The sequence below is a fragment of the Phaenicophaeus curvirostris genome, chromosome 3 (assembly GCF_032191515.1).
Source record: "Phaenicophaeus curvirostris isolate KB17595 chromosome 3, BPBGC_Pcur_1.0, whole genome shotgun sequence".
NCBI lineage: Eukaryota > Metazoa > Chordata > Aves > Cuculiformes > Cuculidae > Phaenicophaeus > Phaenicophaeus curvirostris.
Window position 1 is genome coordinate 44670518 of NC_091394.1, and position 17994 is coordinate 44688511.

A 17994-nucleotide genomic window follows, 5' to 3' on the forward strand; every position below is an offset into this window, starting at 1 on the left:
TCTTGTTGCATGAGTTCAGTTAAATACCACCTGATATCTGTCAAATAAAATGTCCATGCTCGTTTTATAATTTCATTTACAATAGGTATGTTTTGCGTTGACTTGCTGCCATATTGCAAAATTGGTGATTTACAGCAGTGGGAAAACAACAGCAAGAAGTATCCACTTAAAGCTAGATTCTGAAAATACCATATTTCTGCCTTAGAATTCTTTTCACCTGAGTTAATAAAAACAAGTCAATGAGCTAAAATGATTTTAGAAATTAAGAACACAGTGCTACAGCCTGAAAAAATATGCAACAATATGTTTGCCATTTTTCAAATTGCTGCCGCCTTTCTTGCTGATGTTGTTTATTTTGGCAAAAAGATGTAATAGGGGCAATGATAAGGCCTTGCCAATGTGAAGAAATAGGATCTGTGCAGTGGTATGAAGTTTATCCTGAGTCAGTAAAGTTATTCCTGTCCGAAACTGTGCCTATAAGCATATTCATTGATCCAGTAATGCAATATAAATTAAAACCTATGTGCTTTCTTAGAGTTTTGGGTCTGTCTTGCGTTGCTGGTAGTTTTCAGGCAAGTAATGTTCAAAATATTTTAAATACAAATGGTTTCGTCTATGGGAAGGCATCATCCTTATAAAGCAAGGCAAACCTAAGAGTCCAGGGAGTGCCATACAGTGATATGTTATGTCACATCTTCTTTAAGTGAATGGGAATTTGGAATTACACAACTGATTGTTTCGTTGCAATGAGTGGGTAAATCTAATCTAAGACTGTCTTTTCAATAGGAAATTTTCATATGAAAGATGCCTCTAAATCTCTTTAAGCAGAACTGTTTAAATAGGTTATACAGTGATTAGTAATAAGCCTGCTTAAATGACTCTCTTATTTGGGAAGGGAGTGTCATATTGTTATTTGCTACAGATGCTAGATTCAGAATATCTAATTTGTTTTCAGATTTATCTGAGATGAGTCCAGCCCAAAATCCTTCATTTTAAATTCCCTGAAAGCTGTAGCCCAAATGTTCTGTTTATCTAGGGTAATAAATTAATAAATTCTTAAGCACAGTCTCAAATACATTGCTGGAATTGTCAGCTCAAGGTGGGACATCCAGCTGTATTTATATTTTCCTAAATTAGTGGCTAAGTGTGCTAATGAAATCTCAACAAGAGAGGAAATATTGCCAAAACAGTAAGATGCAGCTGATCAATTGCCTTGTTGGCAGTCTTGCCTCTCTGCAAGGCTAGGCACTGATCTCCTTCCACCTTTGTAGCTCCATTGGAGCAGAGAACTGGGCAACATTTCACCTGAGCTGCAACCACTCTTGGCCCTTGCTGCAGACGATCTTTGGCACCTGTCTCAAAGGTGCCTCACCCCTGAGAGGCAAAATATTCTTACCCCCATATGGATTTCTGAGATTTTCAGAGTTCCCCTGCATCCTGGTTACAAGCCAGTGCTTGACAAGATGGAGTATTTGAAGTTCATTTGTATATGCTATATTTAGCTGCAATGGCTTTTGTGCCTTATGCCTGGTTTTTTTTAGCCACTTACCACCACAATACTGCAGCACTTGCTGCCAGGGAAAAGACCCCTGGATACATATCATGGAAGGACACTGCACTGCCCTTCTTGTTTCCATCATCTTCTATAAGCAATAGTACATTTTGTAGCTGGAGAGCATGCTCCAAACCATGCCAGACCAGCCACCACCTTTGTCACTATGACAAGATTACATACGAGAGCCAAGATTTCTCTCTCACAGAGGAATAGAAGTTAGCTAATTTTATTCTTATGAATGTTTTGCAGCTGAGTTTTGTATTAGCTGTATGCACTACAGCTAAGGAAACAATTAGTTCGACTTTAGCCTGTCTGCTTATTAGAACCTTATCTTCAGCTTCTTTTTTTTTTTTAATTATTTTGCAAAGGCAGTGACTGCTTCCATTGACATCTTAGAAATGCAAGATCAGACTCCCATTAGCAAAAGACAGTAATCATCCATACTATTATCGTAATCTCCTTTTAAACTGTGAGGTAGCCTAGGGCAGGTGGGCTCATCTAGGCTCCCATTCCCATGAAAGGTGGGGTTCGATGATCTTTCAAGATCCCTTCCAAGCTGGTCTGTTCTATGGTTCTGTGATTCTAAGTGGTCTTCTGAACTGCATGATTCTACAAAAAGATGTTTTGTCCCGGGATTTTGTGAGCCATACAAAGTGAGTTTCTCAATATTATGCTGGGAAGTTTTTCTGTACTACAAGGTAAGCAGTTAATTTGCTATCAGCTGAACCATCAAAGTTAGTGGGTTCTTCATTTTTTATGATAATGTGTATCTGGGGTCCAAAAAGATCCACACCTATCGCTGAAACTGGTATGCAGACAGTTGACAGAATTAATGACAGCATGGCAGAAGAGTTGAAAACATAGGTGAACCAAGGATTAGTGGCAAATTCATCGTAAAGCTTTTAACTTCCTCCATTACATTTTTTTCTCCTTCCTAAGAGGAAAGTGTACTGGTTATTATTAAGCCTTGCATATTCTTTGGTTTCCTTTTTAATGTCTTACCTCACTGGAGCAAGCTAGTACGGTTTATATCAGAAACTGCTCAAGATGACTGAGAAAGAAAGAGTCCTATTTAGTGAATGCCTTTCAGAATTTAATTACCAACTGAACTTTTTTCAAGACTGAAATAAGTTAATATAGGTTTGGACTAGTCTGAGTTTCACGCTTTTAACCATTCTGATAGCAGTTTCTGGAATATACAAATGCAATAGGAGAACCAGTGGTGGAGTTCCCAGTGATTTGTAACATGAAAGCCTTGGAAATGTTCTGAAACTACTCACTGTTGTGAGATTTCCAGCTTAGCTTCTGCCACGTGGGCATTCAGAGATTCATCCAAAATGAATTCACATCTTTCAACACTTATTCAGAGGGAATCCTTGGAGATTCACCCATCAGCGGACATGCAATAAATGTCCATGCTCTGCTCACTTTATAGGAGAGCTGTACTCAACGTTGATTTAAAATGGTTAGCTCAGGTTTTGGTGGAAGTCCAATGGTGACAACAGGGAAGGCAGTGTAAACTTACCCAGCTTTACTGGGAGAATTTGTAGCCCTTGCTGGTCTTTATGTGGTTATTAATACCTATCTCTTTTTGGTACATACTGTCCTTCTTTAAAACCAGTGCCAAGATCTACAGCAAGTTTGAAACTAACTGAAAAAAGGTAACAGAAGAACTAGTAAGTAAACTGCAGTGATTTCCCCGTCAGACCCACCCTCCCAGCCTTCCTGGCAGTCTGTATAGTGGTGGCTCTGCATCCCCACAGCAGAACCTTTGGCCTTCACCATAACTGCCGCCCTGCATGAAGTGCCAAATTTAGTCTTGGCAGAAGCAGTCACAACGTTATTCACGTTATTGGCATTGAACCACAAGTGATTTACATCCCTCTGTCTTCCCCTGGACTTGAAAGGGATGTAAACTGAGATACATGCTAAGGCCTTTTAAAAACAATGGGTTTCTACATGCAGGAGAGACTAGTTTCTGAGCTGTGTTTTGCTGCAGCAGGGAGCCTACAGCCAGTGAGCTATCTGGCCCTGGTCACAGGCTGTTCTCGTTAGTGGGGAGAGGAGCGCCTTGGCACTCCCAACAACCTGTGCACTGTATCCAGAAACTGAGTCTAAGCTGCAGATATAAAAATCAGTCACCATTGCATGACATAATGTTGGCAAGCTGCCACTTCTGTGCTGTCTCCTGCCCCCAGATATCCATGTTGCCATAAGAACTGCTGAAGTTGTGTCTTGTCTGGGATGCGTTGAAATGTCAGGGTCAGAGGGACAGAGGGAAGCGACAAAGATTTTCAAAGTGTTGATGTTCCATGAAAAACTAGCCTGACGATTCTGGTTTGACTGAATTGGGTATACAATTGCTCTCATAACAGAGCCTTCCCACTTTTGCATCCACTTAGGTAGGTCATTCATGTGGGACCAGCACAACTCTCTGCTAGCAGAAGCTCTGCTTGTGGTCAGGGAGAGCTGAATTACTCCACTCCCCCATACACAGCAAGCGTCCGCTTACATGTATCTGATTGCCACACTGACATTTGAAGATGGACTCCCTGCCCATCACGGTGATGGATGACTGCGAAGAAGTGACCCTATAATTTTCTTCCTGTATTTTTTGAAGAGCACAGATCTGCATACTAGGATCATTGAGCAAGTGTCTGGAAAAAAGGACAGAAAAGGAACAGAGGGACATCAACCCTTCCCCTCATACTGGATTTGGATTGTTCTTCATTTGTGGTATTAGGAGACATGGATTACAATTAGCAAACTTTTCTAGGCATTACAAGCTTATCTTTACTGTTTTCCTGAGGTCTGCTTGCCAGCCTTTATTTTTATGCTCTGACATGCCCAGAAATTGTGATGAGAAATATTCAGTGCTTATGTACCTCTCCTTGTTTTCAGTTCAGTGTATAAACATTGACAAATGAATCATCCCACATTCTTGGAGGCCGGTCAAAAGGCAGTCCTGACTAGCCTCAGTCAAGCACACACAGGAGAGCTAGTCCTTATCTGTGCAAGAGGCAGTCTCCATCAGTTTCTCTAAACACTCAGAGTGGATGTGCTTAATCTCTTGTTTATGTTCATCTAACCAAAGCTGGGAACTTATTGATAAAAACTGAGCCAATCAGGTGCAGTTTATAACCAACTTAAATCAGCTATATTATACAGCTTTGCTTTTGAAATTAGTTAATTGGGTATTTCCCAAGCCTTCTTGTTCGTTATCCCATTATCTCCTTTCCCACATCTTGCTATTTTCTATTTTTCTATTTAAACACAAATGGGAATCATAACTTGCATTTCTGCCTTAGTGCATTCTCTGCTAAAAAAAGATTATCATCTTCACTCATATTTTCTACTGTAGAATCTCTTAATTTAGGTATCAATCCCTCTTGCTTTTTTTTCAATCCATTTCCCTGCCAATTGTGTAAGTGGAAAATCTTCTCTGCATGCATCAGTGAACCTAGCAGACTGTCCCAGTGTGACTGAAAAGTATCATCATCCCCTTTCAGAGGTGGAAAAATTCCCTAACAGAAAAGTTACATGAATTTCATAATCCCCCTAGATAGCCAGAGCCAGAGCCAGGTTTTTAGCTGCAGTCTGTGTCCTTAGGTTCCTAGATCACAGACTAAGTTACCTCGAAGTTTAAATTAGTGTGGAGATGCACTTGAAAACAATCTATGTTGTTCTGCATCTGGTTTTCGAAGAGGTAACAATAAATCTCTTAAGCTGGCAGGCAGTTGCATGGTTAGATGTTGGACTGGATTGCTTGCACATTCTGGTCAAGTAGCACCACCCCATTAAATGCTCATGCTCACCAGGGTTATTTGTTGTCTCCTTTTCCTAAATGATTTCTACCAAAGCTTTATGCTCAATGGACTAGCTGTGTAAAATCTTAAATCCTTCTCCCAGTTTAGGACAAGAAGGCCATTTGTGGGCTGTGCTACCTGTTTCAGTTTCGAGCAGGCAGTCCTCCCTTCACACCCCCTGCTCTTCTTGCGTGAGACTTTTTGAGGTGGGACTGTTGGCTCCTGTCCTTTCAGCAGCTCCGCCAACTCACTTTGAAAAACCAATAACCCGAGTTACTAATTGGTGTGGAAAGACGTCAGTAAGCTGTGCCTCCTGCTGTGTGCTGAGGTGTCCAAGCTTACCCTCTGGCAAGGGGAAGCCTTTGTGACCGTGGATGTTTCTGCATATGCCTTTAGTTTTCCCATTCCCACTTTCCATATGGCTCCTTAGAAATCTAGACCTGTTTTCTCATGATTTTCATCTCTGAGTAGAAAATGCAACTAAAAGTTAGACATCTTTAATTTTGTTGGCATGATTTGGTTGGCATCCGTCCCTAGGCAGTGTTGTTCAGTTTGAGTTGCTTTTCATTCACCTCTATAGTCACAGGGAACATTTGTATGGGAGAAAGGGGAACAGATGGCAAACAACTGTGCATGGTGCCAACCATCTTCCTCCACTGGGGTGGCTTTTCTTTCTCCATCCGCTCATCCCAGCAGTGCTGCATCAACTCCTGCAGCTTCCATGCTGCCTGAGTTGCCTCTGTTTTGTAGCTGAAACTGTTCAGAAAACCCTTCTGCATTACCAGTAGTTACATCTCAGTGACAGAACAAACAATTCTCTACCTAACTCTCCACCTAACACATGAGCCAGTCTGCTGCTGTCAAAGCATTGACACTGCTGGTCCTGGTGAGGAAGGATTATGTTGAAGCAGACACACTAAGCTAAGGTATGAGGCAGGGGCCCTAAAGAAATTTTTTCTGCAGCTTTATCCCTATTTCTTCTTCTTCTTGCCATCCTATCTGGTGGTGTGCCCTTTGCTAGATACTCAGCTGTCAATTTGGGATGAAAAAGCAGTGGAGTCACTGCCTCAGCACATATCTTCATAAGATGATCACCAGTGGAAGTCTCAGCAAAAGTACCCAAAGGCTGCAGCAACATCACTGCTTTCTAGCTCACTGATGGGCTGAAGAGAACAGCATCAGAATCAATTCCAACCAGAAATTCAGATCACAGCTGAGTTGTGTTATGGGTAATGAAACAGTTTGGGTATCCAGAGAGAAATCCACTGATAGAATTAATCTTCTTCATGCCAGGCATTTGAAGATAGGGTTTTTATCAGTAAACAAGGGATTGATAGACCCAAATCTACTATTAGTGATAACAGTGGGGAATTATTGCCTCCAAGGCAATGACAGCATACAACAAGCTTTTGGAATAGAAAGTCAGTACAAAGATCAATTATTGGATGAAATGTGGTATATATCTCACAGATCTTTGTGTTCCAACTTAAATTCCCCTCAGAGTAGCCGGTTTATTTCAGATATATGGAGTCTTGAATGTCTGAACTTTGGTCATTTTTTTGTGGATGTACGATCCTTAACAGCTTCCAGTCACATAGTCTTAGAGAAAATTCCATTATCTGGTTACTTTAGAAAACCAGGTTATATAGCAGACAGTATTTAACATCCTGTTTTAAAGTTGTTAATTCACTTGTGATTTTATTACGGCTGCTTATATGGTCATTTTGTTCTTCCTGAATTAAGATTTGTGTTGTTTTTACAGTTTTTGCAAGCTTTTCTACAATTCAGAATCTTAGAAGCCATTCTTTCTCCTGTAAAGCTTCCTGGATTAATGGCTCATAATTTTTTTCTGCCTTCATTATGTTGATGGTATTAGCACACAAGTTTTAAATTACTTATTTTTTTCATGAGGTTTCTCATGCAATAGTTGTCCTTTGAATTAGCTTTTCGTTTAAAAGAAAACTCAGAAGAGAGCAGGAGATATACCAGGGCTGGTTTTGTCATTGCCAGAAAAGCTTTGATCCAATAGAAGCTATGGAAACCAAGACTTGGTATACAGACATCTGCTAAAGAGCTATTGAAATATGATGACATTAAAACAAAACTTAGAATGTTCTACTCACCCACCAAGCCTATATTAACTATGTGTATGCCTGTATTATAGCGTTGTGATAGCAACACTCCGAAGGAAAAGGCTTATAGCCTTAGTCTATGTTTTCAGATATTTCCAAAGAAGTTATTAACTGTTAAGCTGAAATTTATAATTATACTTCTCAATCCAAATAATCAAATATTTGTGTTATTGTTAGTATGGCACAGCTCCAGTTAACGGGTTCTGAATTACCCAAGTCTGAACCAAAGCACAGTCTAGGTCTTTCAAGCACTAAGAATATTTGCAATGCTTTTTAAAGCTTGTTATCACTGCAAGATGGATAAATTCAATAACATTAGTCCAGCTGTGGGCTGATGTTTGTGTCTGCAGTATCTCCCTACATAGTTCTCCTGCTCAGCTGAGGAGAAAGCATGAAGGATAAACTCTTTCTCTGTGAAATCTTATAACCAATGACATTTGGAAAGACAAATGCCAATTTTCCCATTTATTCTTTTCTTCCCTTTAAAAAGCCATTGAAACCAAATGACTCCCACTCATCTTACCCTTGTTCTTTGGGACACTTAATGCATTTCAGCCAACTTTCCCACCTCCTTCCTACCTGTGTTCTGCTATTTTTGTAAAAATGTTGTGTAACTTCAGCATACTCTGGAGCATTAATCCCAGTGTAGTCTGAACTCCTAGTCTGTAGCCTATAAAGTAACAACTTTCTGGAAAGCAAGGATGCGTCTGGAGGTAACACGGGACTGGCTGAGTCCTTTCCAATGGTATGTATTTCTTTGGGCATGTAGCCAAATGATGTACTGAGGGTGGCTCACAGGATTCCCTTGGCAGAGACTTTATGAATGTAATTTTAGGAATCAAAATTAGTGTGTAGCTCTGCTATTCAAATACAGAAAATTTGACAGGATGCTGTGTGTGAAAGAGGGACTTCTAACTTTTAGGAGGGATGTGTAGAAGTGATATTTTCTGTTTGCTAATTTATTTTTTCATTCTTTCCAGTCCTTCTCCCTTTTACCCTTAGGATATTTTCCATTTCAACAAGAATATTTACCTCCTTTAAGTCAATGTTAGAAAAAAGTTTCACTCTTCAAGCAATGCTTAGAGTTTGGGATATAGCCCTTTCAGTTTTTCAAGTACTTTTCTACATGAATCTTGATCTTTGGAGCTTGTCCTGTGAAACATGAAGTTCTTCTTCCTGTATATCTGCCCTTTTTTTCCCTAGGACAAGAAGATTTCTAACACCATCATCACCACCCACTCCCCCCGCCCCGCTTTTTCACCATTTATGGGGATTTACTGTTGTTAAATTTCTCTTTTTGTAAATAGACTCTGATGTTCATTTTTCTGCTCTCACCTGTCCTCCTCCTCTCTTCTTTCTTCTTTGGTCACTTTTAGCATCTCCGTTCAAGGCTAAGCCATGCAAATTTCAGTCAGTCTTGATAGTTTCCAACACTAGACATACAGGCACTGCACCCCTCCCCTTTCATCTGAGGAAAGTGAAATAAGTGTGCAATAGAAGATGCCCAGATGGCATAAAGATTCAGTAGTTCATAATATACAACTGAAATTCAGAAGTTCTATAGAGATGGATTCCTCAAATCCAGCCCAGCACAGTAGAGTTCTCTTATGCTATTCCTATGTATAACTGTCCAACATGTGCCAGGCCCAGAAAAAAAACCTGTGGTCATAAATTCTAAATCAGGAAATGCAGCTTCTGAAAGTGGCTTGACACAGACATTTCTTCAAATTGTAATCTTCATTGCCCTGTTCTGGATTTAATTTCCAGCCTGCTACCATGTCAAAGAGTTGCAGACTTGCATCATTGTTTTATTTTATTTTATTAGTCTATGGTAAATCTTTTACTGAAACAGGAAGCAAGTCCTGTGAAATAATCCTTCCTGCATAAACCAGTCAGTATTTGTAATGTACATCCAGCTTACTGTGAATAAAGAGCAAATGTTACATGCAGTAACAGGAATGTTTGGATGAGGAAGGCTTGAAATAGCTGTTATAAAGTCTTGGAAATTACAAGGTATCGTCTGTGATTTGATAATTTTCCACAAAATGCTGTGTGTGTCAGTGTTTTAAGTACATTATTAAAATATCAGTTTGAGTTCTCCACTCCCAAAGTCCATCTTGATTTTGTGTTGTGGTACAATATAGATTTTGTATAGCAGGACACTTAACTCATGTGCAGTATAGTACTCATAGTCGCAGCTACATTTGAGAAAGTTAAAAAAAGAACTACTCTTCTGTACTGGCAGATCTCTACCTTTCTGTTGTCCATTGTAAAAGCAATGGTGAAAGTGAAACCTTAACTTGCAAGTATTCTCAGTGTTGTAATTATCCATTAAAATCAGTGGTTTAGTACTGCTACAGTTTGAGATCTGCAATTTCCAAATGAAAGCCACCTAAACCTCCCCAACCTCTAAAACATCATTTAGTAACCTTTAAGTAATTTAAGTAATTGTCTTTAAAAAGAGATAAGCATTACAACACACATTATGCTCATGCCTAAAATCTCCAGATTGTTCCTCTTGTTATGGACATATTTTCTAATTAGACCAAATAATTGTCAGTTCTCAATAAAGATGCATATTGTTATTGCCTCTCATGATAAAAGATAGCAAGGTCACTTTTGGTCTGAGATTTCAAACTTCCTGCCTTTACATGCCATGGGAACAGTAGCTTCTGACTTCTCACAAATGGTGTTGCATTTCATGGAGTAGCTGTACAGCTTTCCTTTCTTCCATTTTGCACCCAGTTAGCTGGTTTCTCTCTGGGTTTTTGGCCCAATCACCTCGAAAAAGAATGCAAACCAGAAAATTGAGTGTATTAGGAGAACTCTTTGCTTCCTTTCTTTCTTATCTCCAGTCTTTTATTATGTCTTGGGTATCCAAAATTCCATTTCATTTCCGTATCTTTTATAAACAAAGAGCATTTTAAGCTATGTCATGATATTAACTTATGCAGTTATTTTACTGACATAGTCTTAAACCTCTGACCAAATGATTTGTGATAATTATTATTTAGGAAAATGTTTGGCACATCTGCATGCAGTTTTAAGTTTTTATGTGTTTGTCAGCGAAGTAAAACCAGACAATTTCAGTCACTGTGCATTGATACATGGCTATAATATGTAAAAAGAAAACAACGCAACATACAAACTTATGAACATTTTTAATTAATCTACTGAGGTTTAGCAAATTGAGACTGAGAACCCACTGCACTCTTAAAGCCTTCTGAGGAAATGTAATCAATAGGACATGATAACAGACATTTTACTTCCACTAGGAATCACTTCACATCCTCTTTGATCGAAAGCATGGAATGAATTTTTTATGTGTGGTTTGCACATTTTCAGGAGTTAGGTTGGACTCGAGAAAATCTGTTGTATGTCTTTTGCTTCTGCTTAGTGAATCAGAAGTGAGTCTGTAAACCATTTTAAGTTATTACCTTGGAGGCTTTCTGCAGAAAACATTTCTGCTTTTTGTTACACTAATGTATTTTGATGCATAGTCATAACTGCAGTATGTAAGGCAATTGCTTCTGTTACTAAAGTGACAATATTTATATAGTTTTTGTTCCCAGTGCTTAATAAAATGAAACAGCTCTCAAACTCAGAATTTCAGCACAGTCTCACCTCAAGTTCTTTCACACAAGTTAAAGTGAAAGAAAAACCCTAAGCTAGTAAGTTCGCTTATAAGTTCACTCATTCAAATTAGATGTTCTAAATCTCCAAATAGTTGTGGTGAAGCTCCGCCTCCACCTCTATCTCCATCATCTCCATCTCCATCTCCTCCTCTGACCAGTCAGATATTTTCAAGTAGCTTAGAGGAATTTAGTGTCATTTTTCACAGAATCACAGAATCACTAGATTGGAAAAGACCCGCAGGATCATCGAGTCCGATCATTCCTATCAACCATTAAACCATGCCCCTCAACACCTCATCTACCTCTCTTTCAAATACCTCCAGGGATGATGACTCAACCACCTCTCTGGGCAGCCTGTTCCAGTGCCCAATGACCCTTTCCATGAAAAATTTTTTCCTAATGTCTAGCCTAAACCTCCCCTGATGGAGCTTGAGGCCATTCCCTCTCATCCTGGCAGGTATTACTTGGGAGAAAATAAAGGAATCCTGATTGTACTTGTTCTTTTTTCCCCCACTTGGTTTTGTGTATTAGTGCATCAAGATTTCACAGTGACTGGTTTTGAAATTGCAGGTCTAATACTGTAGCAATGAAACAGCTTTCACCTCTTTCCTAACTGGTGTTAAACTATGCAAATAAGCCCTAATGTATTTGAATAAACCTGTAAATGTAGGCTTCTACTCATACTTTGGCTGGTGTCCATGTGTGCCCCTTAGGCTGTGCAAAGAGGGGAAAGCTGTCCATTGCAGTGGAGGCGGACTGCAGATGCTTTCTCTGGATCATTGGATGAGGTTGATATAAATTGTGATGCTCAGAGGCACTACAGGGAGATTACTCCTGCTCTGTTAAGCAGTAAAAAATAGTATGCAAAGTAGTACACAAACGTGTAGGAAGATGCAGCAGCTGGAAATCTAATCTAGGCAAAACTATTACAGAAACTAAATGCGGTAGAAAACAATAGGGCTATGGAAGATTTTCTCTCTTTTGAAATCAAGATTGAATGTCTTTGTAAACTATGAACTGTAATTCAACTGCAAGTTATTTGTTCAATACAAGAATTATTTTGTGTCCTACATTGTGCAGGAAGTCAGAATTATTACTTCCCTTCCTGGCCTTAGAAATAATGAGGCAAATCCTGGTCTGATATCAACTCCTAAAAACATCAGTACATGCAGGATCTGAACTGACAAATAATTTTTTACAAAGAAAAATGTTCCAGGTCCTTTTTACTGGAGGCAAAATTCACTGACCTAACAATTACTGTTTGATAATGCCATATATCAGACATATAATTCTTTTTGTTATGTAACCATTTTTCTTCAAATTTAATACCATGACTAATTACTAACACCAATTACTAACTCTATCAAGTCCAACTAACAGCTCAACACTACATCTACCAAACCATGTCCTGAAGTGCCACAATCACGTGGTTTTTGAACACCTCCAGGACCTCCACCAGTCATCCTTCTGTATTTAAAAGCTTCAAATTAGAGAACATGTTTTTATGTCTCTGAAAAATGTTCTGCACCAACACTTCTCATTAAAGATGATGAAGCAGCATAAATATTGAATGAGTAGCAACTTGTAGAATTATTGGAGGCCAGAACAGACATAACAAGCGTTCCCAAGACAACAGTGTGTTTTGACTGTTCTGTTGAGTACCTTTGTGACTAACACGTCTCAAAAACCAAGCAGAGTTCAGAAATGAGGAGTTGTTCCTCTGTGTTCATGATTTATGAGACAAAGTGAAATAAGTTAAATAAACACATAGCTGATCAGGTGGCAACTAAGAGGGAAGAGATGCTTCGTAACTTATGAATATTTAGTTGAATGCAGAACAAGAAGGGAGCAGAGTTAAGTCCAATGGTATATTGGATGGGTAATTTGAAGTAAGTTAGTGAAACTAACAAAACAAGGATTTAACTGAAGCATAATAAAATTTCCTAACTGATAGGATTATAAGGAATGTTTCTTCAGTGGAGATAAAAGTAAAACACAAGTTTTTGAGACTTAATAGTTATAGTACATCACACTATGTACTATAGAAATGGTATATGTGATTTGAAGGTCATGTCTGCTCGTTAGGGAGTACAAGGACCTTCAAAAACCGGCCTTTCCCTTGTTTCTGTAGGAAATATGCATCACTCACTGTCAATGGCAAGTCTTCTTACTTCGGTAAGAACTGGATTTCACTCTGATTCTGATGTTCGTGAAACAGCAATAGAATGATTTGTACTGTGCTTACATGGAAAAGGTTAAAATGAACCAAAGATAGAGGAATGTGTTGTGAAATAGAAGTAGCGGATGAAACAAATAAGAACTCAACAACCCTGATCATTGACAGATAAAAAATACAAGTCAGTTGTCAAAGAGGAAAGCAGATAAAACAAGATGTTCCCCTATGCTGATAGAAATATGAATGGAATACAATCGAGCATGAATTTCAATCAAATGTAGCCAAACACCAGTCCTGAATGTGCTTGGATGCTATGGAAGTTTGAATCTGGGTTAACTCCAAACACAGCTCTGTCAGCTCTTTCAGGTTAAAATAATTTATTTTGTATGCAGGGCCTTTATATTCCCTTTTCCAACCTGGGATCCACCCAAAAACTCTGAGAAGTCTTAAAGTTTATAGCCTTTGGCTCATTTTCACAATCAGAATGAGCAGTGAGTGCTGATAAATTGTTTAATAATATGCTATAGAGCTCTAGTTCTTACAGTTAATAGTATTATGCTCATGCTACAAAACCCTCAATGAACAGGCATAACCTCTCCTTTTTCATATTCATTTCACCCTATCGTATCCAAGGAGCAGAGTTCAGGCAGTCAGTCTCTGTTGAATATCATTCTTTGTATTCATTTACCCTTTCATGTTGGATCTTACTAGGTAAAGGAAGAAGAAATCTTCTAGACATTTACCATTTACCATTAAATCCTCTGGCAGAAAAGCTTTTTTAAAATGTATTTGTTTTACTCTTTCACAGTAATAATAGTCTGGGGTGGTTTTTTTTCTATCAAGAAATAATTCTCCTGGAACTTCTCTTAAAATCAAATCTATTTCTTGTAAAAACTGAAAACTTCCCTACCCATCATGGAAGAAAAAGTTTTGTCAATAAAACAAAACTGGATATAATGAATAATGACTTATGCTACAGGAAACTCTATGCATTAACTTTGCAACTCTGCAAAGTATTTTCCACTGAAAGAATCAGATTAATTTTGACTTCCTCCTAGTTTTATTTGAACATCTAACATACCTGCAAAGCATCTAGTATCTGCTCTTAAATTTAAAATTTTGGAGGGGCTTTTTATTATTAAATACTCTTTTCCAACATATGTTTCTTACTTGATAGACATATTGTGAAATCTTAGTTTTTCCAAAGAATATCCTTGATATTAATACTGCAACTGCATTCAAACTAATTACAGAATTAATTCTTCTTAATTTTTTTTCTTAATGATTTGATGATCCACAACAATTGCCTTCCTGAATGATTTCCTTTTCTGTTCACAACAGCTATGAATTCACTGAAGCTCTTTATATTTATAAGGATTTGCACAATTGGGTAGCAACTAATTAATAATATTAACTTTTTTTCAAAAAAATAAGTCAGTAAGCTGTTCAGTGTGCTGAGGAGATGTACTTTACAGCTCTGTCCTGGCAGAGTGAGTGGAATGGTGTTGTATGTCAGTTTACTAAATCTGAAATGTTATGTTGCTGTGATCTGCCAAATGGCCTTGCAGCCCGATTTTCTATTCCCTTTTTCTGTAGCTCTGGACCTACAGGATGGAGGTAATTTAAAGATTTCACATTGGACATGGGAAATGTAATAATATAATACTCCCATTATTTATGTTGAAAACCAAGTGTAAATATTGTTTGCTTTCTCTAAGTATTGTAGAACTAAAATGTTCACTGCATTTTATGTATAATGACAAATGCTGGTTTTAAACAGAGTAATCAATGTTATAAGTACGCAAAAAATACTATAAAAATATTTAAACATTGTAATATTTGGTTGTTATTCTCTAATTGTGTTGGGGTTTTATATCCACAGGTTGTTTGGTGTGACTTCTCTTACTCAGACAAACTGCTCAAGCACTTGGATGATCATCAAAAATCAAGATTTACTTTGGTATCACCATGCTAATCCAATCTTACTGCTGGTGATGTACTACACACTCGCAACTCTTATCCGTCTTTGGCTACAAGAGCCCATTGTAAGGATAACTTCCTCCACTTTTTTAGCGCTAATGACTGTGAGACTGTCCAGTGCACATACTTGCTAACAGAGATGCAAACGTGCAAGGAAATTAAGGGAAGTAGACAACAAGTGCAAGCTGGTACCTTAAATTAAGTTTTTTTTGATAAGGGTCTTCAAGAGTCTGATCTTGCAGCAATTACATGGACATTCTCAAAGTCATCAGGACTTACTTATGTAGGGACTATGATGGCAGAGCATTCGTGCTAGTTCCGATTTGGAAAGGCAGTATTGATATGAAGTAGCATGGGTTCTCTCGAATGGAAGGCAAACACCAATGACTTGTCTAGCAGGACTGAAGTAGGATACAAGCTGATGCAGGATACTGCAAAACAAGAGAAGAGATTTCATATTTTATCATAGAGAGAGAAAAATTTTCTTAAAACCTTTCCTCCTCAAGCTTTGCACCTGAGTGAAAATCCTAGCTTTCATTTAGGAGCAAGAGAAAAAGTAGACAAAAAGGAAATTTTTACTTCTTCCTGTTTCAGAGAAAAAAGGGAATATAAGAAAACACAGATATCTTAAAAGCCTAGAAACTGGAAATATAAAGAAGATTATTCTAAGCATTATTTATTTTAATCTACTGATCATCTGAGGCTTGACCTGAGTTTTAGAGTTCAGGCTTAGCAGTGCTGTAACCTACAATGAAAGTACTCATGACTGAGCTGTGACTTACTGTAGTTTGTAGCAGCAAGGAAAAATGTGGCAAATTTTCTTATTTTATTTAATTAAATAATAATATGTTTCTTCATACAAAGGATAATTTAACAGTTGTAACATTTAAAGGCAGACAAAAATACATCACCTCTGAATTGAGATGTCTGATATTCGGGGTTTACATATATTGGGCCTCACAATAAAAGGTGAATGATTCCAGAACTGTCAGCTTGAGTTATTTAAAAGAATATGCCTTAAGTGACCAGAAATTTTAAGAAAGGCTTTTCTGAAGTCACAGGATTTTAAAAGATGGTGGTCCAGTGCCTTCTGGCCTTGGGTTCTTTTAGGGTTTATTTCCAGTTATTTTTTTTCTGCAGCTACAACAGCTAGAAACTTGCTTTTTTCCTTTCCTTAAGTGAAAACTGAGATTTCCAAATAATAATATGATTTTAGCATTAGGACTGTAACTAAAACTTCACATCTCACAAAGTGTCTAGTAAAATCATGAGAACTACTCACAGACAAGTAACCACATATGAAATGCAGTCAGTGGGAGCTGTGTGATCTCAGCATCCCCAGGAATTAATTTACAGTACCTGGATTGTTTTCATCCAGTTTTAACATCTTAGTGCTGGGTCTAAGTTAGTTACTGTACTTTTTCAGTGGAGAGAAATAGGCCTGTTTTCTCTGGACAGAGTGAATCCTGCAAGTTCCTCCAGGGACTAGATAGGAACTGTAGTGGACTTGTCTGCACTTCTTTCTTTTAGGCTACTTGTGTTGTCTGAGATGGATGTTCCCATAAGACACTAAAATCAGTCTCTGAGAACTGGAAACAAGTCAAATTAGAGATGCTTTCTAAGCAATTGAGCTAGAGCGAGTAAGTATTAAAAGAGGTTAATTTAAGATAAGTTGATGGCTACATGAGAGGCAGTACAAGTTTTAGCACGCCCATGGGAACTTCAGATACCATGGGGATGATGCTTCCCCCTGAAGATAAATGAGCTCTTAAATGATAGCCATGCATTAATGCTTATTTTTGATGCACAGGATGTAGTGATGTGAGTATTTGTCATTAGAAAGAGATGCTGAGATTTGCAAAATTTGCTTCTTTTACACACTTCCTCCTTATAGCCTTTTTTTGTCTAGATGCATTTTTGTTTTCCTTTAGTGGTGTGATATAAAAAGGAATTAATCTTTCTCTTACTGGCTTTGTCCTTGTAGATTCCATTCTATATTATTTAAGTCCAGAAATAATTTTATTCCAGGTTTCATTGAAATGTTTGTTGACTTGTGAATTTGAGGAGCATATGATTCATTATGGAACTAAGTACATAATCTGCCATTGCAATCACCAGTGTTTTCAAAATTACACCATTTTTAGGATCTCACCACTAACCTACATACAGTTGGATGGATGGCAAAGACAATATGCTATAAGCTGTTTAGTGTAAAGCAGTTGTTCTCTGTATACTGCAACCCTGTACAGTAAAATGTGGCTAATCTTGGTAACTTTATTCAAAAGAATCTCCTGAAAAAAACCTGTTTTGAACAAAATGATTGTGACAGATTATGCATAAGGAAATAATTATTCAGTCTAAAACGATGTACATGAGGAAAATATATTACTGGTGTAGCAAATTCAAAATCAGAAGACTTTTGGATCTGGTGTTTTTTCCTTCTTGTGTGAATTGCATCTTGGAGTCCTCGTGTGTACAAAATTACTGCTGGATTGGAGCAGGAGTTGTTTCTCAGACAGATGCTCTTGAGAACCTCTGCAAGTAAGAAGAGGTGATGTGCCTCTGGAGATTTCAACTCATAGATTTAACTGCTAGTACTGAATATCTGAATAGGACTCACACATTCTGTCCAGTGAGTGATAAGGAATAGTACAGAAGTCAACAGAGTTACAGCAATTTAGAGTCCTCTTATAGAATTTTTAGAATTGTT

The 17994-nt window shown here is 38.0% G+C and overlaps 1 protein-coding gene across 4 annotated transcripts in view; it reads left to right on the top strand.

Annotated features, from left to right (window-relative positions):
• PIEZO2 (piezo type mechanosensitive ion channel component 2) overlaps positions 1 to 17994 on the top strand; it is a 311046-nt gene that overhangs the window by 185756 nt on the left and 107296 nt on the right. For all 4 annotated transcript variants that reach the window (XM_069853757.1, XM_069853760.1, XM_069853758.1 and 1 more), the window contains exon 8: positions 15187 to 15349. In XM_069853757.1, the coding sequence (XP_069709858.1) occupies positions 15187 to 15349 (163 nt within the window). The remainder of the gene's footprint in view (positions 1 to 15186; positions 15350 to 17994) is intronic.